Source organism: Meles meles, chromosome 1 (assembly GCF_922984935.1).
Source record: "Meles meles chromosome 1, mMelMel3.1 paternal haplotype, whole genome shotgun sequence".
Lineage (NCBI taxonomy): Eukaryota > Metazoa > Chordata > Mammalia > Carnivora > Mustelidae > Meles > Meles meles.
In genome coordinates, this window is record NC_060066.1 from 210,283,516 (window position 1) to 210,311,463 (window position 27,948).

General features: G+C 46.9%; 1 protein-coding gene, 1 non-coding gene and 1 pseudogene across 5 annotated transcripts in view; 2 read left to right on the plus strand and 1 right to left on the minus strand.

Annotated features, from left to right (window-relative positions):
- Positions 1-27,948, plus strand: part of CLSTN1 (calsyntenin 1) — a 79,389-nt gene that overhangs the window by 17,918 nt on the left and 33,523 nt on the right. For all 4 annotated transcript variants that reach the window (XM_046011895.1, XM_046011912.1, XM_046011903.1 and 1 more), the window contains exon 2: positions 22,675-22,797. In XM_046011895.1, coding sequence (XP_045867851.1) covers positions 22,675-22,797 — 123 coding nt within the window. The remainder of the gene's footprint in view (positions 1-22,674; positions 22,798-27,948) is intronic.
- LOC123927663 lies at positions 19,244-19,346 on the plus strand (annotated as a pseudogene).
- On the minus strand, positions 24,954-25,079 carry LOC123928852. The gene has a single exon (XR_006815832.1). It is a non-coding gene; the product is annotated as a small nucleolar RNA SNORA40 (small nucleolar RNA).

The window sequence follows — 27,948 nt, forward strand, 5'->3', positions numbered from 1 at the left end:
CGAATCTGTAGATAAAGTTGGAAGGAATTGCCATCTTGACCATATTGAATCTTCTTCACGAACATGGAATATCTCCATTTATTTGGTTTCTTTTTTTTTTTTTTTGGTATCTTCGATTAGATTTTTCCTCATATAGATCTTATGCATAAATGTATTAGATTTTTACCAAAACATTTAATTTCTGGGGTGCTAATGTAAATGGTATTGTGTTTTAAATTCTGTTCCGTTTGTTCACTGCTAGTATGTAGGAAAGTGGTTGATTTTTGCATATTAACCTTCTGTTCTCTAGCCTTGCTATAATCCAGGAGGCTTTTTGGTTAATTCTTTCAGATTTTCTGCATAGATGATCATGATTCATCTGAGAACAGAAGACGGTTTTATTTCTTCCATCCCTGTCTGTAGACCTTTTATGTCCTTTTCTGGTCTCATTTCGTTAGCTAGGATTTCCAGGACAGTGTTGAAAAGCGGCGGTCATAAGGCATGTCTTTGTCTGGCTGCTCATCTTAGCAGGAGAGCTGCAAGTTTCTCACCATGAGGAATGATGTTAGCTACAGGTTTTCTGTCGATGGCGCTTTACCAAGCTGAGGAAATTCCCCCCTTTTTTTTAAACAATTTTTTATTTCTTGTTCTGTTTTTAGGTAAGCTCTGTGCTCACTGTGGAGCTTGAACTCATGACTCTTGAGATCAGGAGCTGCATGCTCTACCGAGCCCAGTGAGCCCGTCAGGCACCGCAGGAAATTCCTTACTATTGATAGCTTGCTGAGAGTTTGTTTTTTTAAGATTTTTTTTTTTTTTAAGATTTATTTATTTATTTATTTATTTGACAGACAGAGATCACAAGTAGATAGAGAGGCAGGCAGAGAGAGGGAAGCAGGCTCCCTGCTGAGCAGAGAGCCCGATGCGGGACTCGATCCCAGGACCCTGAGATCATGACCTGAGCCGAAGGCAGCGGCTTTAACCCACTGAGCCACCCAGGCGCTCCAGGAGTTTGTTTTGTTTCCTTAGGAGTGTTGGATTTTGTCAAATGCTTTTTCTCCTTTTTTTTTTTTTTTTTTTTTTAAGATTTATTTATTTGAGGGACTTCCGGGTGGCTCAGCATCTGCCTTTGGCTCATGTCATGATCCCAGGGTCCTGGGATCAAGTCCTACATCGAACTCCTTACTCAGCAGGAAGCCTGTTTCTCACTCTTTCTACTGCTTCCCCTGCTTGTGCTCTCTCTCTCTCTGACAAATAATACTAGAGAGAGCGTGAGCATGGTGGGGGAGGGGCAGAGGGAGGGAGAGGGAGAGACTCTCAAGCAGCCTCCCTGCTGAGTGCAGAGCCTCGTTGCCCCATAGCCCATGGTGGGACTTGCTCTCACGACCCTGAAATCAGGACCCAGAGGTCATGACCAGAGCCAAACCCAAGAGTTGGTTGCCCGGGGCGCCTGGGTGGCTCAGTGGGTTAAAGCCTCTGCCTTCGGCTCAGGTCATGATCTCAGGGTCCTGGGATCAAGTCCCGCATTGGGCTCTCTGCTCGGCGGGGAACCTGCTTCCTCCTCTCTCTCTGCCTGCCTCTCTGCCTACTTGTGATCTCTGTCTGTCCAATAAATAAATAAAATCTTTTAAAAAAAAAAGAGATTGGTCTGTAGTTTTCATGTGGTATCTTTGCTTGGTTTTGGTATTAGTGTAATGCTGGGCTCATAGGATGAATTAGGAAGTATTCCTTCTGCTTCTGTCTTCTGGAAGGGATTGTGGAGTGCTGATACAAATTTTTCTTTACTGTTTGGTTGTATTAGTGAACCCATATGGGCCTAGTGCTTTCTATTTTGGAAGGTTATTCATTATTGATGGAGTTTCTTTAGTAGATGTGATATTCCCTCTTTCACTTGTGGTATTAGTAATTTGTGTTTTCTCACTCTCTTTCTCTCTTTTGTTATCTTGGTTAGAAGCTTATCAGTCTTTATGAAGAACCAATTTTGGTTTTGTTGGTTTTTTGGTTTTTTTGGTCTTTGTTCATTTTCTTTCTTCAATTTTCTTGATTTCTGCTCTTTCAGTATTTTCTTCTGCTTACTTTGGATTTAATTTGCTCTTCTTTTTTTAGTTTCTTAGGATGGAAGCTTAGAGTATTGATTTTAGATCTTCTTTTCTAAAATATGCATTTCTTCCTGTTAATTTCCCTTAAAGTACTGCTTTAGCTTTATTCCCCACATTTCGATGAGCTGTATTTTCACTCTCATTAGTTCAGAATATTTTCAGATTTTCCTTGAGATTTCTTCTCTGATCTTGGTGTTTTTTTAGAAGTGTAATGTTTAATCTCCAACTATTTGGGGCTTTCCCAGCTATTTTTCTATTACTGATACTTATTTAATCACATTATGGTTTGGGAGTAAATGATGTATGATTTTTATTCTTTTAAATGTGTTAAGGTGTGTTTTATGGGCCCGAATGTGGTATATCTTGGTGAATGTTCCAGGTAAGCTTAAGAAGAATCTGTTGTTGGATTAAGTAGTTTATAGATGTTAATTATACCCAGTTGATTGGTGCTTTTTAGTTCAACTGCGTCCTTACTGATTTTCCCAGGACCCTGGGATCATGGCCTGAGCGGAAGACAGACGCTTAACCAGCTGAGCCACCCAGGTGTCCCCTGACAATCTGTCTTTTAATTGGTGGATTTGTACCTTTGAAGTTTACAGTGATTATTGATTTAGCTGGTTTAATATCTGTTGTCTTCTGTTTTCTTTTTGTTGTCTTGCTCTTTGCTCCTCTTTGTGTCTTCCATTATCAAGTATGTTGTTGCTGTTGTTATTTTGAAAAACTGTATGTTAGATCAGTTAAGAGTAAGAAAATAGAAGTTTTTATTTTACCTTATTCATACGCCATTGCCCTTCCTTTGTTTTTTTTTTTAAGATTTTATTTATTTATTTGACAGAGAGAGATCACAAGTAGACAGAGAAGCAGGCAGAGAGAGAGAGAGAGGGAAGCAGGCTCCTGCTGAGCAGAGAGCCCGATGCGGGACTCGATCCCAGGACCCTGAGATCATGACCCGAGCCGAAGGCAGCGGCTTAACCCACTGAGCCACCCAGGCACCCCAACCCTTCCTTTATTTATGTATGTCTGAGGTTCTGTGTTTTTTTTTTTTTTAAAGATTTTATTTCTTTATTTGGCAGAGAGACCACGAGAGAGGGAACAGAGGCCGGGGCAGTGGGAGAGGGAAAAGCAGGCTTCCTGCCCAGCAGGGAGCCCGATGCGGCACTGGACACCAGGGTCCTGAGTTCATGACCTGAGCCGAAAGCAGACGCTTAATGACTGACCCACCCAGGCTCCCTGTTTTGTATTTTTTTTTAAGGTTTATTTATTTATTCGAGAGAGAGTACACATGGATGTGTGCACGGTGGGTTGAGGGGCAAAGGGAGAGAGAGAATCTTTTTTTTTTTTTAAATATTTTATTTATTTATTTGACAGAGAGATCACAAGTAGGCAGAGAGGCAGGCAGAGAGAGAGGGAGAAATAGGCTCCTCACTGAGCAGAGAGCCTGATGCGGGGCTCGATCCCAGGACCCTGAGATCATGACCCGAGCTGAAGGCAGAGGCTTAACCCACTGAGCCACCCAGGCGCCCCGGGAGAGAGAGAATCTTAAGCAGGCTCTACGCTGAACAAGGAGCCCAACATGGGATCAATCTCATATCCCTAAGGTGACAACCTGAGCCAAAACCAAGAGTCAGATGTTTCAGCGACTGAGCCACCCAGGCAGCCCTTGTTTTGTTTTTATATTTATCCCGGCTGGTGTTCTCCGAGCGTCTGTGGTTTGGTGTCTTTGGGGGAACTTCTGCCATCGCTTCAAACATAGCTTCCATTCCGCCCTTTCTTCTCCTTCAGGTGTTTCCGTTACTCACGTGTTGCACCTTCTGTGGTTGTCCTGCAGTTCTTGGAGATTCTCTTCTTTTGTTTGTTTGGTTGTTCAGTCAGTCTTTTTTCTCTTTGCTTTTCAGTTTGGGAACTTCTGTTGTCATATCCTCAAGCTCAAAGAGTGTTTTTTGGCTGTGTCCAGTCCAGAGACCTTCGAGGGCATTCTTCGTTTCGGTGCCACTGGTTTTGATCTCGGGCGTTTCTTTTTTATTCTTGTGTAGAGTTTTCATCTCTCTCCTTACATTACCCATCTGTTCTTGCTTGTCATCTGCTTTTCCCATTAAAGCTCTTAGCACATTAATCTGAGTTTTAAAAACTCCTGGTCTCACAGTCCCCACACTCCTGCCATATGTGAGCGCTTCTGACGCTCGTTCAGTCTCTTCACACTGTTTGTCGCGTCTCATGTCTTGTAGCTTTCTGCTGAGAAGCGGACACGGTGTGCTGGAACTGCGGGAACAGGCCTCCAGTGAGGCGTGGGCAGGGGTGTGCCGGGTGCTTCCTGGTGCTGGGGTTAAGGCAGTCTTAAGTCACCTGTGCTCCGAGACTGTGAATGACACGGGCGCCTCTCAGTCATCCCTCTCCCCCCTGAGCTGGGGCAGGATGGCTAGGGTGGGCTGAACTGGGGATTTCCTTTCCTCGGGGTGGGTTAGGCTCTGATCAAGTAGTTCCTCCCACGGGCAGGCCCCATAAAGAGGAACAGAAGACGACAAACAGGTGTATTCCATAGGCTTATTACTCTCCTTTCCCTCTGCCAGAAGCACTGAGGGATTTTCTCTGAAGCTCCGTGAGGAGCTTGTAGGGCTTCCGGAGAGAAAACTCAGAAGTGCGGGGCTCCTGGAGTTTTTAGCTGTCAGCCTTGTCCACACTGAGCCTCCGGCTGCTCGTCATTTTCAGTCCGGGCTGTCTTACTTGGGCTCCGGTTCCTGCTGCGGGCTCCGTTCAGATGAATTGTTCATTCTCTCTCTGTATTCCTGTCCCTACAGTTCAGGGGGGCAGTGATCTGTCCTGTGTCCTCACTTCTCTGATGGCTGTACAAGAGTTGTTCGTATTTCAGTTTGTTCAGCTTTTCTTTTTTTTTTTTAAAGATTTTATTTATTTATTTGACAGAGAGAAATCACAAGAGAGGCAGGCAGAGAGAGAGGAAGGGAAGCAGGCTTCTCCGCTGAGCAGAGAGCCCGATGTGGGACTCGATCCCAGGATCCTGGGATCATGACCTGAGCTGAAGGCAGCGGCTTAACCCACTGAGCCACCTAGGCACCCTGTTCAGCTTTTTACTTGTTGTAGGACAGCGTGGTGACTTCTGCACTCCTTCCATGCTGGACCAGAAACCACAAGTTCTCAATAGAACTTTTTCTTTTTTTTTTTTAAGATTTGTTTATTTGAGAGGGAGAGAGAGCGAGCATGAGCAGGGGAAGGGGGAGAGGGAGATGTAGGCTCCTTGTTGAGCAGGGAGCCCGAATGTGGGGCTCCGTCTCAGGACCCCGGGATCGTGACCTGAGCCGAAGGCAGATGTTTAACTGACTGAGCCCCCCAGGTGCCCCATCAATGTAACATTTTAAACGTACAATTCAGTGGCATTTAGAATAGTCACGGTGTTGTGTAACCGCCACCTCCAATTCCAAAATCCAATACATTTTCATCACCCCAAGTCACTTCCCTTCCCTTCTGCCCTGAGTCCTTGTTAACCACTAATCTGCTCTCTGTCTTTGGATTTAGTTGTTCTGGATGTTTCTTGTAAATAGAATTACACGGTATGTGACCTCGTATGTGTGACTTCTCTCACTCAGCCTAACGCTTCCGAGGCTTACTCACAGTGGTGTTAGGACTCCGTTCCCTCCTAATGGCTGAACAATATCCCACTGCATTTGCCTTATTTGTTGATCTGTCGATGGACGTTTTGGCTTCTTTCTGCCATTAGCTGTTGTGAATAGTACAGTATGAGTATTAGGGTGTATTTGTTTGGGTACCAGGATTGATTTTGGGTATGTACTGAGGAGTAGAATCGTTGGCTCATGCTGTGATTCCTTGTCTGATTTATTGCGGAACCAGCAAACACGCGTAACTATTCTGCATTCCTACCTGCCGCGGCTGTTACTACCCCCGACGCCGCCATGTCTCAGCTTTTTACAGTTCGTGGTAAAGCAGCCCCTGCTCCTTCAACCGTTCTTCATATCACTTACGACTTTATTTCCGAACTTTCTGCCAGCCGGCCTCGTTTCTCCGTTACGGCTACCGGGTGCCCCACAGTGTAGGTACCTGCTTTCCAAGGGGGCGGAGGGTTTCATGGAGCTCTACCCGCGGGAGCAGAGTTGGGGCGCTGTGGGGCTAGAGCCCCCTGGCTTTGCTTTTCTCCCTCATTGTCACTCAGCTTTCTTTAACCAAGTCCTTCCACCGTGCTGGTGTCGAACCACCATTCTCTTCTGACTCGGTGCTTTGTTTCCGTGGAGGTCTGTGCATTGCGTCTTGCTGTGTGTGACCCACCAGCCCATTCTGTCAAGTGAGTTTTGATCCCGACTCCACATTCCACCCGTTCATTCTCAAATTTGGTGTAGTGGCTGGAGACAGCCACCTAAGTATGAACTTGGAAAGGTTATGAGAGACTGTTCTAGGTTTCCCCAGGTTTATTATTCAGTGACCTTTGGGGGGGTCATTAAACCCGTTAAGTCCACCCATCTTTTATTTTTTTTTTATTTTTTTTTTTAAAGATTTTATTTATTTATTTGACAGAGAGAGATCACAAGTAGATAGAGAGGCATGCAGAGAGAGAGAGAGGGAAGCAGGCTCCCTGCTGAGCAGAGAGCGCGACGCGGGACTCGATCCCAGGACCCCGAGATCATGACCTGAGCCGAAGGCAGCGGCTTAACCCACTGAGCCACCCAGGCGTCCCAAGTCCACCCATCTTACTTCCATCAGTTTCCATTTGCCATCTTGTTCTTACTCACGGGAAAATGCAAGTCTTTGTCAGACGCCTGGTCAGAGTTTAACACACTTCTGGAGTGTCGGCTGAGTTGTGGCAAGCACCGTTTTCTTGAGGTGCTTGGCACTTCATGCTTTGTGGGGATGTCCTTTTCCCAGCACCCCTCACTTGCCTGGTAACCCTCTCAAAAGAGGAAATGTGTCGATCATCTGTACTTATGAATAATGTTACCAGCTCTTTGTGATTTCTTTTCCTTCTCTAAAGGCACAAAAACCAATCTAGAATTTTGTTCATGGTCCGTGTAAGGCTCATGGAAATACAGTTTTGAACTGTCCATCTTCTCATTTTGAACATTCAGGTATAATGTGCTTTGCAGTTTCCTTAAAGTTCAGCTGTAGTGTAGTGTAGCAGTTCTGTCCGAACGTTTCCTCTGTGTCTTGTGACTTAAACCTCCTCCTGCCCCGTAACTTAGGAGAAGCGTGTCCTTTTCTTCTTTGTCTCTCTGTGTTTCCTAATCTTGGACTGGGCTTCTCTCATCATTACAGAGATTCTGCTCTTTGTACTATAAACATGCTTCTTCTTCTTTTTTTTTTTTTTGTTTTTTGAAGATTTCATTTATTTATTTGACGGAGAGAGACACAGCAAGAGAGCAAGCGAACACAAGCAGGGGGAGTGGGAGAGGGAGAAGCAGGCTTCCTGCTGAGCAGGGAGCCCAGTGCGGGGCTCGATCCCAGGACTCTGGAATCATGACCTCAGCCGAAGGCAGCCGCTTAATGACTGAGCCACCCAGGTGCCTCTGTAAACATGCTTTTTGAGAGACGTGGTGGCAAAATACAATGGAGCGGTTCTATTTTCTGTATTTATCATTAAAATGTTACATTGATTTTTAAGTAACGTAAGAACTCTATGTAAAAGCATTTATCTTGCTGTGAGTAGTATTTTAAGAATGTAAGCAATGAGCAAGAAATAGGGGAGCCCGGACAGAATCTTCAGTTTCCCGACTCGCTGTCCTGGATTTATTAGGCAATTCTCGTCAACTTATGACGGTATTTTGGGAAACAGCTGTTAAGGACTCTGCATTGATAGTGAATGTCAGTGGGTCTTGAACGCTAGGTGGCCTTTTCTGAACTCTATATGATAAAGTTTTCCATTGTACATGAAGGTCAGGAGACCAAAAAAACACGCAGAACTTGGAAGTTACCACCAGACTATTATGTTACAGTTCTGGACAGCGCCCTGTCCTGTTTGAATTTGAGACAAACGTGCTGATGATAAAGAGGAAAGGAAAGGGCATTCTTGGTCTGTATTTTCTGATAACATTGCAGAATAGGAAATGTAGGGAAATCATGGCCCGCATTTTGTGGTCACTAGATTTCTGATCGACCTGCATTGTAAGGGTTAATTGATAAATGGTTGAGTACGAACCAAGAACTTGAAATGTTCTGATCGTGTTTTGGCAGTGAATTTGTTAGTGTCATGTTATATATTTAATTCTGTAGAAAACTGCATAAAAATATATGTACTCTGAATCCCTTCCATGCTCATGAGCTAGGAATTGAGAGGCGTGAAAGGGCTCTGTTCCAAAAATACTCTCCTCCAGCAGCTTGCAGCTTGCCTCCACTCCTTACCTTGTTTCTACTTTTATGTTCAATCATTGAAGTTCTTTGCAAAATCCAAGTGTTGTGGGTACCTTAAGTCATTATCCTTGACCAGCCCCTCACTCAAGTTCGTTTCCCAGGCCAGCTGGCGGGTCTTAGCAGGACCGTGAGGAAGTGGAAGGTTGCTGCGGGTAAGTTTTGACTTGGTGCGAATGAAGAGGTCAGGAAAATCTGGAAGCACGGGCTGGTCGGGGTTGGGGGCAGGTGTACACACTGGAAACCCCGGCCCACCAGGGGAAGATCTGGGAACCTGTGAGGGACACGAATAGAAAGGCAGTAGATTGACACCGAAGAGAAAAGTTCATACCTTTCCATCACTTTGCCTGTGAGAAACGCCGTACGTTACATTTCTGAGAATTAATAGTCATGCGTGAGATGATTTTGCTCAAGTGAGGGGGCTCTTGGGCTAAAATAAGCAAGGAGCCAGTGGCCATAGTTGGTACCAGCTATGAGTAAGTGTACTAGAAAAGCTAAGCCGAAGACAGGTCCCTACCAAAATAGCTCGGAAGTGGGGGAGTTTTGGGGAGGGAGGACAAAGGGCAAGAAAGCATTTAAGAGAGCAAAAGTGAAAATCGCTTGGTTTCTCTGACAAGGAAACTCTCCAAAAGCCTCTATTCACGAGCCTTCTGTGATACGTTTGTTCTTTGTTGAGGAGTGCGTCAGAACCTCCTGGAGAACGTTCCATTCCAAGCCTGCCCAGCCCAGGGCAGCCCGCCTGACTCAGACTCCGGGCTGGGGCCTCGGAGGTGTGGTCGCTGGGAGGTGTCCCGGGGGTCCTGCCTCACCCCGCGCAGGGACCCTGCTGTGGCTCATGAACTGAGGCCTGTCCTTTGCTCTCTGGTTTGGTCTCCCCTCCTCTGTTAGGGTACTAATTTTAGTAAATACGGTGTCTCCGGTTTCGCACCTCCTCTACTTGCGGCACAGAGAGAAACAGCTGAAGGAGGAAGACACGTTCTCCAGCGCCTCCTCTACCTCCCTCGTGTTGGCAGAGATGATCTCCAAGTCCCCCGGGGATGGAGACCGGCAAACAGGCCCCTTCTTTGAGGCGCCCATCTTCACGCGTCCTGCGGGGGTCCTGTGGGATTCGGGCCAAGCGCCTGCTCTGTTGCCGGGGCTCCCGCAGCTCGGGGCAGGGCTGCGGCCTCCAGGGCAACAAGGTTGGCGGCTGGGCAGTGGCTACCAGCACCTGCCGGGGATCCTGTGACTCCGGAGCACGTCCCTCTGGACCCCTCCAGATGGGGCCGCCTCACCCTGAGGGAGACTCCTTATTCCTTGAACATTAAGAATTATCCTTCCTGTGCCCACTGCCCATCACCTTTGGATCTTCTTCTGGAAGGGTTTTGTAAGAGCTTTTGCCTTTGGAAATCTTGCTGTAGCTGGACACAGGGTTCCCATACGAGCGCGGCCGCCGCATGACGTTGGTGACATTGAAGAGAGGCTGTGGGTCAGTGCGTGAGATAGTTGCTCAGGAGACGGAGAGCGGAACACGGACATTAAATCCCTATTAGACTTGCTGCTTATGTTTTGGGCTGTGCCTGGCCTTTTCACTTTACGTGGTATATCTTAATATTGAGTAAAACAAAATTTGATTAGAAAAGTAATCGATTTCTGCACTTGATGCTAGTGAAATGTTTTCGTTTGATTACTAGAAAAGTTTGTGAGTATGATCCTGAGTTACTTTGGAAAGTTAAGTGTAACTTCTTAGGAAAATCTGGGTGGTAGAAAAATGGGATAATAAGTCACTGAGGTGTGGCCTCTTTAAATGTAAACAGCAGAAATTTAAGAGTTCTTTAAAATACACACATTTGGAGCACCTGGGTGGCTCAGTGGGTTAAAGCCTCTGCCTTTGGCTCAGGTCGTGATCTCAGGGTCCTGGGATCGAGCCCCGCATCGGGCTCTCTGCTCAGCGGGGAGCCTGCTTCCCCCACCCCTCTCTGCCTGCCTCTCTGCCTACTTGTGATCTCTGTCTGTCAAATAAATAAATAAAATCTTAAAAAAAAAACTAATTAGGGGAACAAAAAGGAAGCAATCCTGTTTCATATCTTTATTGTTTTTTTTATTCTCAACAAGAGCATGTTTTTATTATTTACTTCTTACCATTATTCAAAGCATATGCTGTCATTTCAACTTCAAATTAACCTCTTTGTTGCTTTCAACCCTTCTTTTTCACTAGCCTATAGCTGCTCTGGAAATGTAGCACCAACGTCACACCTCATTTGTGTCTCCTCCCTGGTCTCTTTCCCCAGGGTGGCACTTGGGGAAGTCCCCTGTGAACTGTTGAGATATTGTTGCTAGTGGTAATAGAAGTGAAATTTGAGAAGCGCGCCCCCCCCCCCCCCCCCCCCCCCCCCGTGTAAAAGAAACATAGTGTTACAATTTGACTTCCAGTTAAAGTTGAGACGCCGGATAAAGATGCCAGATTTTAAGGGTCATTGATAAGAGATTTCACTCTGTTTTAGGATTGCGATTCTTAACCTGGACTGGTTTCAGCAGGAGCCCGAAGCCCCTGAAACATCCCGCCAAGTGTTTTGTACGTTTGCATTTTTCCCTTGGGAGGGGGTTTCGTGGCTTTCTGTAGGTTCCTAAAAGAATCCATAATGTGAAAAGTTTATGAATTTTGCTTTGGGAGGTCATGCTACTTCCATAACAGTTCTCCAGTTAGTTGAGCTGGGGGACACTGTATTGAAGCCAGGCTTAATATTAGAAACATTCATTCCACTTGACTTTTTTTTAACCCTAATTTTTAAAATCACATTTCAGATCATCACACTCTGATTTCTCAGAAATAGCATTATGACTGTTGCTGTCTCTTGCCTAATCGTGTATCTGAATCTCTTTTAGAAAATCAGCCTTAGTGGTAAGCAAAATTGAGCATACAAAGTGCCGAGAACATAGCTGATGATCAGTGAGTAGCTACTGTATTGGATGTTGAATATACAAGACTGAGTGTTATTTAAGCCAGTAAAAATTTTTTTTTAAGATTTTATTTAATCTCTGTACTTAACATGGGAGTCGAATTTACAACCCCAGGATCAGGAGTCACATGCTCCACTGACTGAGCCAACCAGGCAGCCCTCGGGCCAGTAGAATTTTCAGGTCAACACAGAAGTGAATTGAAATATATTATTGAAATACGGTTTTTTAAAGATTTTATTTACTTATTTGAGAGAGAGAATGAGCATGCATGAAAGAGGACAAACGGGGAAAGGGTGGGGAAGTGGCGGACAGAGGGAGAACAGACTCCCTGCTAATAAACAGGGTTGATCCCAGGACCAATGAGACCGTGACCTGAGCCAAAAGCAGACACTTAATCAACTGAACCACATGTTATTGAAATATGCCCCATATTATTGAAATACTTTTTTAAATGACAATCTCAGTAAAGCTGCTTGGGAAAACAAAAATCCTCAATACAGTATTAGCAAATCAAATCCAACAATGTCTAAAAAGAATTAATACACCATGACCTAATGGGATTTACTCCAAGTACACAGGGCTATTGCAGTATTGAAAACAATCAATAATCTGGGGCGCCTGCGTGGCTCAGTGGGTGAAGCCTCTGCCTTCGGCTCAGGTCATGATCTCAGGGTCCTGGGATTGAGCCTCACATCGGGCTCTGTGCTCAGCAGGGAGCCTGCCTCTCTGCCTACCTGTGATCTCTCTCTGTTGAATAAACAAGTAAAATCTTTTTAAAAAACCAATAATTCACCATATCAATAGGTTGAAGAAGAAAAATAACCTGATCATGTCGATCAGAGCAGAAATAACTTTTGACAATCTAATACCCATTCATGACAAAAATTCTCAGCACGTTAAGAGTAGAGGGAAACTCTCTCAACCTGAGAAAGAATAGTTACAGAAAAACCTGATTAGTAAATAATACTTGTTGGTGAAAAAGGAAAGTTGTGGAAACCACAAAAGCTTCATCGTTTAAAGTTTTTTCTTTCAGAGCAGTCGACTTTCTGATGAAACGTGCCAGAGAAGCGTATTGGGTTAAATCGTTGTCTGTCGCAGCACTTCCGGGGAAATATGACTCCTGACTGGGTGTTTGGTGCCACGAAGCAATTGTGAATTATTTAGGTGATGATGCCCTTAATAGTTTTCCAAAGGGTCACTACCTTTTAGAGATGTATGTTGCAGTATTGAGGTGTGAGGTGATACGAAGTTTGGGATTTGTTTCAAAATACTTGAAATTGGCGGGAATGGGGGTGTAGAAATCAAACAAGATTGGCCCTGTGTTGCTGATTATAGTGGTGGAGTAAGGACACTCTGAGTTCACTGTTCTGGTCTACTTTTGTATCTTCTATAATATAGGAAGATAAAATTCCTCGACGTAAAACTGGTTTGGTTATGCCCCTTAGGATGGCTGCCATCGAAACCCAGAAAAGACGTAAGTGCTGGTGAGCATGTAGGGAAACCAGAGCCCTCGTGCACCAGTGGTGGGAACGTCAAATGGTGCGGCCGCTATGGAAGACAGTTCGACAACGCCTCAAAACTTTAAGAACAGAATTACTTGCATCCAGCTTGTCCACTTCTGGGTATTTACCCAAAAGAATTGAAAGCAGGATCTCAAGAGGATACTTGCCATATTCATGACCGCGTTATTCACAAGAGCCAAAAGGTGCAGCAGCCCAAGTGTCCATTACTGGGTGACGAGAAAGGAAGTGTAGTATGTCCGCACGACGGAATACAGTTCAGCCTTGACAAGGAGGGAAATTCTGACACAATATGTAACGTGAATGAGCCTCAGGACATTACGCGAAGTGAAATAAACCAGTCATAACACAAGTACCTACCTGCTGGAGATACCAAACGGAGTCAGATTCATAGAGACAGAAAGTAGAATGGTCACCAGGAGCTGGGGGCAGGGGGGCGGAGAATTAGGGTTTAATAGGGACAGTGTCAGTTTGATGACGAATGGTACACCTAACAGTGGCTAAGCTGGTTAATTTTATGTTGTATTTGACTCCACAGTTAAAACAACTTGGTTGGAATTTGAAAGAATGATTAGAAGGCCCCCTTTCATCTTTGACAAGTTGGGTTTATAGAAAGTGTGATTTCACTCCCTAAGAATTCTTTTTGCAGAATGTGCTTTAAATGAATATTTGAATCAACCATAACATATGCTCTACAAGGTCAGGGACTGTTTAATTCACCATTGTCCGTCAGCACGGAGGAGACCACCTGGGGCTCAGTAATGAGTAGACAAATGGGTGGGTGGGTGGAGTATGTGGCTGGGGGATGAGTAAAAGAAAGAAAGAAGCAGCCCCCTCCCTGGATTCTCCCCAGTCCTGTGGTCCCTCCCCAGCTTTCAGCCCCAGCTGGGAGCAGCTGCCCCATCATCTGTGTGTGCAGAAGCCGAGACACTAAGCCACAGCCTTGGTTCAGCCCCTGGACCGTCAGGGGGCGCCTGTGGCTGACCTCCGACCGGGCTCAGTGATTCCGCTCTCGCCCCTCCTGTCACTTCACCGTGAGGCCGACGAGCTTGCCTCGGGCAGCACCAGGTCTCCCCCCACCGCTTCCTCCTTCGCTGCCTCCCCACTTTGCACGGTGAGATTTGAACTTGTGAAAGCGCATGGAGGATCCTCCTCGTTCCACTCCTGCTTCCTCTCTGGTCTTATCTCATGGCACCACCGGTGGACCATGTTCCTGGCCACCTGGAACCACGGGAGCTGTCCAGTCTGCCAGCGTGGCTGACGGAGCCCACCCTCCCCCAGGGCCACTTTGAGCGACCAGCCGGCCTCCCCGGCAGGTCACCATTCCTACCATTTGTGAGACGGCAGCGCTTACTTACCGTGAGTGCTCCTGGTGGCCGTGTGCCGCACGTGGAGTGCTTGTCCCGTGAAGAGGGAATAAACACAGGAAACTTTGACTGTACTACTCAGAAGACTAGTTGTTGGCTTAATTTAAGGATTTATTTCACACAGGAATGTCTTATTTTAAAAATGAATTTCAGGGGCTCCTGAATGGCTCAGTCATTAGGTATCTGCTTTGAACTCGAGTTGTCATCCCGGAGTCCTGGGATTGAGCCCCACGTCGGGCTCCCTGCTTGGTGGAAAGCCTGCTTCTCCCTCTCTTACTTGCCCTGCTTATGTTCCCTCTCCCTGTCTCTTTCTCTCTCTCAAATAAATAAATAAATAAATAAAATATATTAAAAAAAAGACATGAACTTCACATTAATGTACACGTAAATTATAAAGTTGGTATTTTGAAGCCTGCAAATGATTTTAATGTGGAAGACCTTGGTTTTCCTTAAGGAACTGGGTATGTCAGTGCTTCTCAAGGGATCTGGGGAAGGCGTTTCCCCCCGGGCACATTGGCAATGTCTGGGGACATTTTTGGTTGTCACAACTGGGGGGTTGCTGCTGGCCTCTAGTGGGTGGAGGCTGGCGATGCAGCCAAACATCTTGTAGAGCCCGGGGACGGCTCCGGGCCCGAGAGCGATCAGTGCAGAACTGTTGAGAGACCCTGAGCGACAAGATAGAGATTTTCCCCGCACTTGAGTATTAAATTTATTTGGGATTGTGACGAAACCCTTAAGCCTGTGATTACATCTTTTGTCTAGAGGTTCTTTGGAAGTGTTCCATTTTAGAAAAAAGTAATTTTTAAAAAATGTGTTTTACGAAGTCAGAGGAAAGTGATGCTGTGTTAAGGAGAGCGTTCCGAGGCAGCTGAACGGGGGAGCTGCCGTTTGTAAATTTCATGCGGCGTCACTTCAGTTAATCAGGAAGTTTCCTCTTTCACTAGGAAGAATGCCCCTTTTTTTGTTGTTTGCTTTTTGTTTTACACTGAGCAGTATTACTGTGTATAATACTACTTAATACCTTTCTTTCCTGAGTAAAAGGGATAAAGTGGGGCCCCCGAGAGGGTTCGAGACTGTAGGGATTTCCTGTGGCTCTGGGCTGTACTCAAGACGACGATGATGGGGAGCTCACCATGGGAATGCCTCCTGAGTCTCCTTAGCTCTGTCCTAGCCGTCACTTCTGAAACCTAGCTCTGACTTATAATTAATCTCGCCACAAGTACTTACTGAGTGCCTGTGTGGCAGGCCCAGACTGGGCTCTTCACTTAACGTTATTTATGATCCACCAAACAAGATTGTGGAAGGTGATCCCATTCCTGATTTATGATGCAGAAATAGGCAGGGAGTGTTTGAAGAATCCACACCTCATTACAGAGCGAATCAGAAACAGAATTCGCTTCTTTACTACATCCTGTCCAGTCCCAAAGTTCCTGTCTTTTCTGCCAGACTGCACTGTCTAAAACTTCTAACAGCATCTTGCTGTCTGAGGAATCAAGGGAGCTCACGGATGTAGGGTGCGCTCACCGTGAGTTTTAAGTCCGGCCCCTCTCCAGCCGCCCCTCATTACACTCTTAGAGCCCTGATTCCCCAGTCTTGCTGGTCCCGGAATGTGGCGTATGCCTTACCACATTTAGAGCCGATACGCATTTTTATTCTCTTTGCAATACTTCCTCACGCCGAGGAGACCTCGGGTATCCCTTCACAGATGTCCTTGGGAGATCTCCACTTGCACTTGGGTGGACCCTAGAGCTGCCCTCAGGGATTCCCAGCCTCTCTTCCAGACACGTGGTCGGATGGCACCTCTCCACCCTGGTGGGCTTGGGTGGGGCCATGTGGCTAGTTCTGGCTGAATGAATTAGAAGCCATGTGTCCCCTCTGGGTGGAAGGTGTAGCTCCCATGAGAAGACCCTCCAGGGTGCCCACCCTTTCCCTCTGGCCCAGGGCATGGCCACATTCGAGATGGTGGCTCCTTGGTCATGTCGTCCTCTGCTGACTGATGCAGTTCCCAACCCTGGATGAGCCCCCTTCTGTAGTTCTCTTACCACTGTGTAGCCCTTTAGTTACAGCCATGCCGTTTTGGGATGTTGTAGATGGTTGTTGCTATGTTTGTGTTCTCGAAGAGATTGTGGTTTGAGTCCCCAAAGCCCAGCACGTTGCAGTGTGCTTATGTATAGTAGATCTTCAGGAAAAGTCTCTTGGAACAAAATCAAAGTCCATGGGATGTGAAACCAAAAGGACCTTTGACCTTAAGCTAGTTTGAATGACTGGGGATGGTCTGATTTAAATAAGAATTTATGACTGGGGACTGTACTGAAGAGAGTCTGTGGGAATGTGTGCCTTTTTACATTTTGATTTGGGGACTGTGTGTTTTACTTACTCTAAATTTTCTTTGAGGTAAAAAAGAATCAGCTGGAGGGCGCCTGGGGGGCTCAGTGGGTTAAGCCTCTGCCTTCGGCTCAGGTCATGATCTCGGGGTCCTGGGATCGAGTCCCGCATCGGGCTCTCCGCTCAGCAGGAAGCCTGCTCCCCCCCCCCCCCCGCCTGCCTCTCTGCCTACTTGTGATCTGTCAAATAAATAAAATCTTTAAAAAAAATTAAAAAAAAAAGAATCAGCTGGAGATTTTATACTTACATAGTGTAGGACGCGTTTCTGTGCAGATCATCTGTAGCAGAGGGCCTGGTGACTGCGCTTACTTTCAGCTCCTTCGGTGAGGAGAGGGCTGGAGGTCTTCATCCAGGCCCATCAGAGGTACCTGTCGTCATCTAGCGGCAGCAGTCCTTCATTGCAGATTCTTTTGCCGGCCCGAGATGAGAAGCTAACAAAGCCTCACACTGGGTAGCACTTGCTGTGAAATGCTGGCAGTCGAGTAAGACCCTCATCTGTTGTTATTTATTACTTCATTGTTGGCCCAGTGTGATCAGCCTGGGTTTCTGGAATGAGAAGGGGCACACATCAAGTTCTCTTTCGAAAACAGCGGATGTCTCTTTATAGTAGAAGAAAGAAGTCAGAGGGGAACTGCTTGGTGCCGGGTTGATGTCAAGGCCACAGCACCCCAGCTCCAGAACCACTCTGCGAGGGTGGGTGGCTTGTGTGGCCTGGACGAGGGGCTACCCGTTCTTCAGCCCAGGGAGTTGGGGTGTACTAAGGAGGCCTGAGTATTATATTTGAAGTTAACCCTGAGAATGACTGTTGTGTTCCTTTCCTCTTGATTTTTATTTTTAAAAAAGATTTCGTTTGTTTATTTACTTGACAGAGAGAGAGAGAACACAAGCAGGGTGAGTGGGAGAAGCAGGTTCCCCACCAAGCAAGGGAGCCTGACGTAGGACTGGATCCCAGGACACTGGGATCATAACCCAAGCCGAAGGCAGAGGCCCCAACCCGCTGAGCCACGCAGGGGCTCCTCCTCTTGGTTTTCAATTTCGTGGCAATTTCTAGTGATTAAAATCATGAGGATTTTAATGGGTGGCTGAGTCGGTTAAGCGCCTGAGTCTTCATTTTGGCTCAGGTTGTGATCTCAGGGTCATGAGATGGAGCCCAGTGACAGGCTCTGTGCTCATTGGGGAGTCTGCTTGGGTTTCTCCCTCTCCCTCTGCCCCTCTCTCCACTCACACTCTCTCTCAAGTAAATAAGTAAATCTTTAATGAAATAAAATGAAATCTACCGCAGCCACAAGACTAGCCGTGTCGTAAATTCATAGGTGTGTCCCCAGATGGAACTTAGGTATATGAAAGTCTGATTACTCGCCTTGCTGTTCCATGATTTTAATTAAGACTGTGCCATTCAAAATCAAGTGGACTTTTTAATGATCTAGAATGTGGTGAAATGAATGTGGTGAAGACTCTCGACATGGGTGACATGTTCCTTTATTTGTGATTTTGTGGGGGGGGGAAGATTACAGAAATACCATTCACTTGTTTCTATAAATACTTGATAAGGCCAATTGAATGTGATGAAATATTTAAAATATCATTTATTAAATATTTAAAAGTTCAGTCCTTGGAACTAGCCGAATCTCTTCATTCTACTGCCAGCTGAAAGGAGCAATTTATAAATTCTGAATTACAAAATTAGAATACTGGAGATATAGCTATACAATTCTTTTTGCCTTGAAGCATTAGCTGTTTTCAGCTACAGGCCTTTCTTTTTTTTTTTCCCCCAAAGATTTTATCTTTAAGTAATCTCCACACCCAGCATGGGGCTCGAACTCCCCACCCCATGATCACGAGTTGCAGGCTCCACTGGCTGAGCCGCTGGACGCCCTGCTACGGGCCTTCCCATTAGGGCAGCAGAAGGGCACACACTGCGCTCTCTCCCATCACAGGCTTGCTGCAGTGTGCTCGGCCTGGCATTTCCACATTCCTACTGCGCTGAATACAGTCATTCGGCTTACGCGTGAGGACTCCTACGGACTCGCACCCTGGAGTGACCTTCAGCTTTATTTGCTGTGCTTATAACTTCATTACTAAAACCTTAAATATAAAAACAAATTGGAATCAAATATTGCCATTAATGGTGCACGGTTAATAGTAAGTCGGACTTACATCTTCTGTTTTAAAATGAGATTAGTGACAAAAACCAGGGGGCTTTGCCCCAGGTCCCTTCAGGTGACCTGTTTCTCAGTATTGTCTGTACCTGCGGGCCGCGTTCCAGCTCTGTCTTCGCGCTCTGTAACGAGCTGTCTGGGGAGGATGGGAGTCTCGGCCACTGGGTAAAACATCAGCCCGACTCCACAGGGAGCTTATTTCCTGTGTTCAGTGGGACCTTCTCTGACCAGCAGCTGCGGCAAACTGTGGGGCCCCCAGCACGTTACTCCCCCAGTGACTCGCCTCTGTCCTGGGTTGTATTTCTGAAGAAGGGCAGGGGGAGCCTAACATCTGGATCCTCTTTTTCACCAAATTTCTTGTCCCGGCTACAGGGCGGGGAGGACATATTTTCCAAAGGCCCTTCAAATTTTTGGTCTTAATAATTGGGGTTTGGATCGCTCTCGGCCTTTTGGCTAAGATCAAGTGTAGTATCTGTTCTTATCAGTTTAATAATTGGGGTTTGGGGGCGCCTGGGTGGCTCAATGGTTTAAGCCTCTGCCTTCGGCTCAGGTCATGATCTCAGGGTCCTGGGATCGAGCCCCGCATTGGGCTCTCTGCTCAGTGGGGAGCCTGTTTCTCCCTCTCTCTCTGCCTGCCTCTCTGCCTACTTGTGATCTCTCTCTCTCTATCAAATAAATAAAAAATATTAAAAAATATATAATAATTGGGGTTTGGTTTCACAGCACACCTCCCTATAATCTAATCACAGCTTCCCTTTCCAGGCCGATTCCCACAACATTGTGATGTATTCTGTGCCTCCAGATTCTCTAGTCTCCTTTACCTGGAACGAACATCTCTACCTGCCAGAAACAAAAAACCAAAAAACCACCTCCCCAATACTGAAAACACCAAATCAGGAGTGCCTGGGTGGCTCAGCCGTTAAGCATCTGCCTTCGGCTCGGGTCATGATCCCAGGGTCCTGGGATTGAGCCCTGCCTCAGGCTCCCTGCCCAGCAGGAAGCCCGCTTCTCCCTCTCTCACTCCCCCTGCTTGTGTTCCCTCTCTCACTGTATCTCTATCAAATAAATGAGTAAAATCTTCAAAAAAACAAACAAATCATACCTGTTTTTTGGTTCTCGGCACCAAAATAATCTTCCTATGAGAGAATTTACAAATCAGAACACTGACTTAATTGTACTGGACATGAGATGCCTTATATACTCATCCATCTGCCCAGTATTCCTGAGTAACAACACAGGGCTAGGTGTTGGGAATTAACTGAGAACAAGAGGTCTCCCTCTCGTGGAATCTATGTTTTTGTTCCCATATGAGTGGAGGAAGAGAAGTCCTAGCAATACCTAATGCCATTTACTAAGCATCAGACTCTATCCTGAGCGTTTCACCAAACCAGCCCATCGGATGGGTACTGCTGCTGTCCTCGGTTTCTGGATGGGGAAACCGAGGGTCATGGAGGAAGCCGGGTAACCTGTCCTGAGGCCCCAGACTGGCGCTGCTGCCCTTTCCCTGACAGTGTGGCAAGGAGTAGCAGAAGAAAAGGAAAGAGGAAATGGGGACCAGAGCAGCAGGTGCTGTAGTGGAAGGAGGGAAGGTTCGAACAGAGACCTGAGTGATGGGTCCCCTGAGACCCTGTCGGGTCTGTAGAGATCAGGGCTATTTTAATAACGGTAAGACATTACTTGCCTTTTCCTCCTCCTCTCTTGCGTGCCTGCTGGAGCTCTCTAGAGGCTGCAAGACATGCGACCAGTGGGCTAGCTGGGAGACGCGAGCACTCAGCTGACCGTAGAAAGATTTGCAAACATGTAACGCATCGCCACTCTTTGTAAACTCTGCTTTTAAAAAAGTATAGTTACTTCCACAAAAAATGTTATTTATATTAACATAAAATAGGTTTATTGTTTTTAAAAATGAATTGATACATAATACAGTATTTCCTGATTCTCAGCACAGTAGATGCTGATTAGGTTGCCAGGTAATAGATCCCACATGAACAAAAGCCACATGCGATCCCCAGTAAGACGGTGTCCGTGGGCTCGGGAGCAGAGGTGGAGCAGCGTCCCTCTGGGTGCCGTGTGAGGGTCCCATGCGGGGGGCACGGATGAGGTTGGTTAGATTTTGTAAACAGTCCAGGTGAGCAGCACAGACAATGAGAAGTGGCTCCGTCTGGATTGTGTGTGTGGATTTGTTTCTTTAATTGCGGTGACATACCCGTAAAACCTCCCATCGCACGTGCACGCTGCGCCAAGCACATGCATTCGCGAAGCCGTGCAGCCCATCCCGGAGCGGTTTTCAAGTTGCAAAACCCAAACTCTGTACCCGTGACCCAACAACTCCCATGGGTCTGGGTTTCCTTTGAAAGTGAAGACAGTGGGATTTGCTCTTGGTTCAGAAAAGGGGTAAGTGTCTGGTAACGCGCTGTCAGTTAGTAGGATGGTAGTTGCTTCCACGCGAGTGTCGGATGGCACACGGGCTCCCCCCCCTGCACCCCGCCGCACCCCCCCCCCCCCCCCCCCCCCCCGTGCGCCTCGTCCGGGGGTAGATGCAGGCAAAGCCCAGTCTCCCATCGTCACCTGGTGGCCGTCCCAGGGACCGCAGGCACGTAGGATCCCATCATGGCTTCACGCTGAATCTTCGTTTTAGCTCCTTCTGAAGGTGGATTTGCGGGAAAGAACCAAGGAATTTATTCAACAAATAGGAAATGAAGCTTCCTACCATTCCTTCCATTTAGATGGTCTCAACTGGGGCGCTCCTTGGTGTATACACACGCCGAGGTTGTAATGCGAGCCTCATTAGGTGAAGGCAAAAAGAAAGGGAAGGGTTTGGGCCGCCCAGACCGTGCTGGGGGAAATGGAGACTCAGAGACGGCCCTGGCTCTGAGCAGGAGAAGGTCTTGCCCAGGCCCCCTGGGAGCTGAGTCCCAGGCAAGACAGAGAGGAAAGAAACGGATTTCTTCGGGGGGAGCGGAGGGCAGCGTGGCACTTTTTGCCTTAGGAACAAAGCATCAGCGCCGGTGCCCAGCCAGCAAGGACACAGGTCACTCCTCCAGGAACCTGCCCCCGCCTCGCGGGTTGTACGCGTGTCCCTGGTGTACAGATGAGACTGAGATGGAGGGGACACTTAGTGCTCAAGGTCACGCAGCCAGTAATAGAAGGGACCTGGAATCTGACCTTGACACCGCCTGACCCTCAAAGTGGGTTATTTGTAAACACTGTTTACAGTCAAGTTTTTCAGAAATCGTGTGTTTAGTTATATTTATATTCTATATTTGTGATTTTATATTCATAAATTTTCTTTTACATTTTTATTTGTAATGCTCGTTTTTAAAATTAGGTAATATATTATTGTTGCCCTAAAGAAGTGATAATGTATTTTTCTTTGTAACTTTCCTGTGCCGGTTAAAAACAGATAGTTTGTCTATAGTCATCAGTCTTTTAATTTCTAGAGTAGTTTATTTCTTAATTCTCATTACTTCATAGATACGGTTTCTAAATTACTTACGTTGGAATTCAGAATTTCATCCCATTAGCGTCTTCATACAAATGTTGGGTGTCTGGGGGGCTCAGTTGGTTAAACATCTGCCTTCAGCTCAGGTCATGATCTCAGGGTCCTAGAATTGAGCCCCTTGTCGGGCTCTCTGCTCAGCTGGGAGTCTGCTTCCCCTCTCCCTCTGCCCATGCCCCCTGCTTGTGTGCTCTCTCTCAAATAAATAAAATATTTTAAAAAAACAAAAAACAAGTGTTGCCTTCCAGACTCATAAGTGTTTTATGATTTTAGTATCAGATGTGTGTCTTTGAAAGCAGTGGAGTTTAAAGTAATGATTCTGACCTGGTCTCTTCCGTTTCTTCTTTTTCTCTTTTTAACACACAGCTAACAAGCACAAACCGTGGCTCGAGCCCACCTATCATGGCATAATCACAGAAAACGATAACGCAGTGCTCCTCGACCCTCCGCTGATTGCCCTCGATAAAGACGCACCTCTGCGATTCGCAGGTATGAAAGGGGCTTTCGTCTCACGGTTGATAAATACGGACTGCGTGCGAAGCATCTCACGTGTCCCGTTCAGATTTTATCTGAGCTTTTCTGAAAACGTCTGATAACTGAGAGGGGTTTGTGGCTTCTGTGTACGACACTCTTTTCTTTTAATAGTTGGAGTAGCTGAAAAAAAGCCTGTCCTTGCTGAAAAGCAAAATATTTATCGCATCATCGTGTTCCTCGGTGTGACCAGATAGAGAACACGTAGACCAGAGTATCTCAGACTAGCGTGTGCACAGAGCCCCTGAGGCTCATGTTACAGTGCAGATCTGGGAAGGGGGGTTGGGGGGGACCTCTGGATCTGCCTCTCTGACCTGTTCCCTGGTGCTGCTGGCTCATGAGTGGCTCGAGGGTGTCCTTGCGTCACCCAGACGTCAGGTACCGGGAAAGACTGAGCTGCAAAACAGAGCCATGTTTATAGAGGAATCCTTTGGGCTTAGGTTTTTACTCTTAATAAATTTTTAACGTGAGTTGCTTTGTAAGATGGTGACCTGAGTATTTATAAGAGATGAATCTCTGGGATTGCTTTGGACGTTTTCTGCTTTATAACATTTAATAGCACTTTCCAGATCAGAACTGTGCCTGTTTCTACACAGTGACCGTAGTAGCTCGGGGGGGGGGGGGGGGGGGAGTGCTGCTTCACCCTGTCTTGGCCTCAGAGTCAAAACTGACATTGTGACGGTAATTTTTTTAAAGACTAGTTTTTGCAGGATATTTTTCCCGAACACGGTTTCATTAAAGAAGGAGTTCTCTTTGCCTAGGGACAGATAGGGACGATTCAGCGAGCTCATATAATTCTATCATACATTGATTTTACTGTGCTAAATTGAGGGAAGTGAATGTGTGATCGTTTTTACAATGAACGTGTTCCTCATACTCTGTTCGAGTGCTACGTCCCATCCTCAGGAACATAACCCAAGCACCAGTTCGCGTTACTCGAGTCAGTGTGGAGACAGACCGATCAGTTTTTCCTGTTTATTGGTTTCTACAGAGAAACCCAATGAGATGGCCAGGAGAGGACGAGCTCTGTGCTGTGAACACACACAGTGTTTGTCTGCCAGCTGGGGTGGTTTGTTTCATTCTTTCCCCCAGATTTAAAACTGTTTCAACATTGCGTATTGGTTTTCTCTGTAACTACCTGGGTTTTGGGGGGTGGGTGTCGTGTATATGTTTATACACCGACCTCCCGACCTCCCATGTATTCCATAATGGTTATTGTGTCCAGTTCTCCTCGGGAGTGGGACATTTAGTGTTGTCTAAGTAACCTTAGCGGGTCATCTCACTTGTGTTTTTGAGTGGACTTACACATTTTGTGCATTTTAAGAGCTGACTGCAGTCGGGGTTCCAGGCTCCCTCGCTCAGGTTTCTGGAGTATCTGCTGCAGGCCTGTTATGTCTAGAGCCGCCTCCTGCTCCGCTAATAATACGGAACGTGTGTAAAGCCTTTGCGACGTTCCCAGCACTGTTCTGAGTGCTTTACAAACACACATTTGTGTGTAACCCTCCAGTCTCGTGAGGTAAGCCCTTCCTGCCATTCCCGCTTTGTTTCTTTCTTTTGTCTTAAAGTCAGTACATTTTTATGTAAGGAGTTTCACATGTGAGTCCTTCCGCTCCCAACCACCTTAGTTCCTCCACAGTTGGAATCGCAGTCTCCAAAATAGCCCTTTCCGAAAGAACTTTGGTTCGGTCCCACTTGTCACTGCCTCACTCATAGTTCTCGTGGTTGGGCTCCTTTGCCCCCCACTTGAATATGGACACACTTCAAAAGTTCCCCTCGTGTTTTGGGTCAGAATAGTTGGATCTGCCTGGTTCTCAATTTCAGACACCCTCTTAACATGAAGAAGTTCAAACCGTGTCCACCCCAGAACGCTCACCCCCAGCACTGGGCAGGCTTGGGGGATACACCAATACCTTGAAGTCCACGCATGGTGTTCTCAAGTGAAAAGCCCAAAAAAAGAAAGCATGTTTGTTTCATGTCAACATAAAAATTAGAATATTAAATTCAGTGTAGCTGAGCTTTCCCTTCTGTCGTGTGCTTGTAGTCATTTTGTGGTCCTGGACCCCACCTTCCTGATAACCAGCGTCCCCACCATGACTTTACCCCGTTTTAGATGCCGTGTTCCTTCTTATCCATATCAACACTCAGACTGAACCGTGAGTTCTGGGCTTCCAGACGGCACTTAGCTTGTGCTTTTGCCTACGTTTTTGTCCACAAACAAAACAAAAGCAAACGCAAGTGCTTTCTGCCCCCCTCTGTTTTAAGGAGAGGAAGCTGGGACGCAGAGCAGTGACCTCATCTGTCCCCATGTGTCAGAGGCAGGGCGGCTCTTTGCCGGGATGAAGCCGTGGTGGGCATGGCAGGAAGCTGTGGAAGCAGGAAGTGAAATGCACTTTGAAGGAAAATGTCATATTAATAAAATGCCATCATATGTTTTCTTTCTCATTGGATTGAATGTTACTGCAGCATTTATCAAAACCTAATGTATTGTCATGAATGAAGTCACACTTATTTTACAGTTGTGTGTTTTTAGGGGTTCCCAGCTGTTTTTTTATTTTTTTATTGATTTATTTTTCCAGCTGTTTTTTTCTTGAGGTGTGAAAGTTAACGTAGTGAGATTTGAGAAACTAGTAAGAGAAGGCGTTGAGAGCCCAGTCATAGTGGTAACGTCATCGTGTTTGCCACAGTAGACCGGTGAAGCCGCCCTTTCCTTCTGGAGGTTTTCACGGAGGACGCGTTATTCTTATATTCTTTTTTTTTTTTTTTTAAGATTTATTTATTTATTTATTTATTTGACAGAGAGAGAGAGATCACAAGTAGACAGAGAGGCAGGCAGAGAGAGAGGAGGAAGCAGGCTCCCTGCGGAACAGAGAGCCTGATGTGGGGCTCGATCCCAGGACCCTGAGATCATGACCTGAGCCGAAGGCAGCGGCTTAATCCACTGAGCCATCCAGGCGCCCTATTCTTATATTCTTTTAAAAAAATACAATCCACACAGCAGAAAATCCACACAGCATGAAAGTGTACAGTTCACCGGGTTTGAGTATATTCCCAGGATTGTCAGCCACTGTCTGATCCCAGAACATTTTCATTGCCCTCAGAGAAGTCCTTGCAGCCACAAGCAGCTACTCCCCGTTCCCCTGCCCTTTGGCAGCCGCTGATGCAGTCCGTGTCTATGGATTTATTCTGGATTTGTTGTGACGCGTGTCTTTCACTTCGCATGGTGGTTGAAGCTTCACCCATGCTCCAGTAGTCGCATGCGTCCGTCCTCCCTTTTTATTGCCAAATAACATTCCATCGCAAGGACATACCGCATTCCCCATTTATCCGCTCCTCGCTGACACGCATTAGCACAGTTTCCACCTTGTGGTGACTGAATCCCGTTGAAGGGAACGTTAGCGTTCAAGTCTGCATGGACGGAGGTCTGCGGTGTGCTTGGGTGTACGCCTGGGAGTGGAGATGCTGCGCAAACACTCTTACTAGAGCGTCCCTCGAGGGGAGCAGCTTCCGGGCCTCCTTCCCTCCTCTGTTGCCACGGCACCCCTCCCGCCGCTGCACAGAACACTGCCCCCGCGAGGCTGTAGCTGGCAGGTGCGTCTGGAACACCCACCCCAGCCTGGCCTTGAGTCCTGCCTGGGCCAACTACTGGCTGGATGACCTTGGGCAGATGACTAAGCATCTCTGGTCCCGCTTTCATCTGTTGTAAAACAAGGAGAGTGACGTCACATTCCTCAAGGGTTTGGGGATCATTCACTTATTTATAAATATGAGGAGCTCAAAACAATGCCCGGTACATAGTAAGGGCTCTATACAATGTCTGCTGCTGCTGTTATTGATCATAGAATATTCTAGAAACATGTTTTTATTTAACCTTCTGTGAGAAATAGTTTTCTGTCTTTCTGTAATAGTCTTCCTAGTGCTCCGTTTTCTCACTGAGTTTCTTAAATAGTTTTTTGGGTACGACAGAGGCCCCATCTGGGGGCTTATTTTGATCTCAGATTGGTTCTGGTGATGACATGGGGTTTAGTTTACACCGTGCTGGTGCTGGTGCTGTGCTCGTGGGAGCATCCGCTGCTCGCCCAGCATGGGGCAGAGGCTGTTCTAAGGGCCGTACGTGGGTTCAGCAGCCTCGGCGGTGGGGACTGTCGCTGCTGCTGGCTTCCACGTGAGGGACTGGTGATGAGAGAGGGTCCGTCAGCAGCATGACAGCCTTGTTCCTCGCTAATCCCCAGCGCCCCCGGCCGGCATGTGGGCGCAGCCGATGCTCCCCAATCATGCGTGGAAGGAACGAGAGGCTTTGCCCAAGGTCACCCAGCTCAGAAGTGGTGGAGCCTCCTTCAAGCCAGGCGGTCTGGCTCCGGAGTGGATTTGTGCGTTTGCTGAGTCCGCTTCCCTGACGTTATCTTTGAAACACCGTAAACGTCCCGGCTCATGGTCGTAGCCCGTCACGGGCCGGGAGTGTGGGCAACCGCCAGAGTTGACTGGTCAAAGCCCTGAGATAAATGCATGGAACGTTGGAAGCTTAGTCACCCGAGGGCGCTGTCAGCGGGCTCCAGTCAGACATTCGTGTTGAAGGCACAGGGTCCAGCCCGGATTGTTTCCTTGGGAGAAACCCAGAGCCTAAAGTCTTGGTGCTTGTTGGCTATTCAAGGAAATTAAAATGAGTCAATTCCTTACTCAAGCCCTTTTCTGTAATCTAATTGCCTGAGTAGATGTGGGTATGAAAGTATGTTGTGTTTTATATGTTCCGTGGGGAATTAGGAGCCCGCACCCCTCACACAGGCCTTGTCTGCTCTTTTTTTTTTTTTTTTTTAAAGATTTTATTCATTTATCTGACAGAGATCACAAGTAGGCAGAGAGGCAGGCAGAGAGAGAGGAAGGGAAGCAGGCTCCCTGCTGAGCAGAGAGCCCGACGCGGGGCTCCATCCCAGGACCCTGAGATCATGACCCGAGCTGTAGGCAGAAACTTTAACCTGCTGAGCCACCCAGGCGCCCCTCGTCCGCTCTTTTGACAGCCACCCCTCCTCGCTGCCTGGAGGAGAAGGCCGAGCCCTCCCCCTTCCCCAGCCCCCCGGCCCCTGTTTGCAGGCTCTTCCCTTTACTACGGGGTTC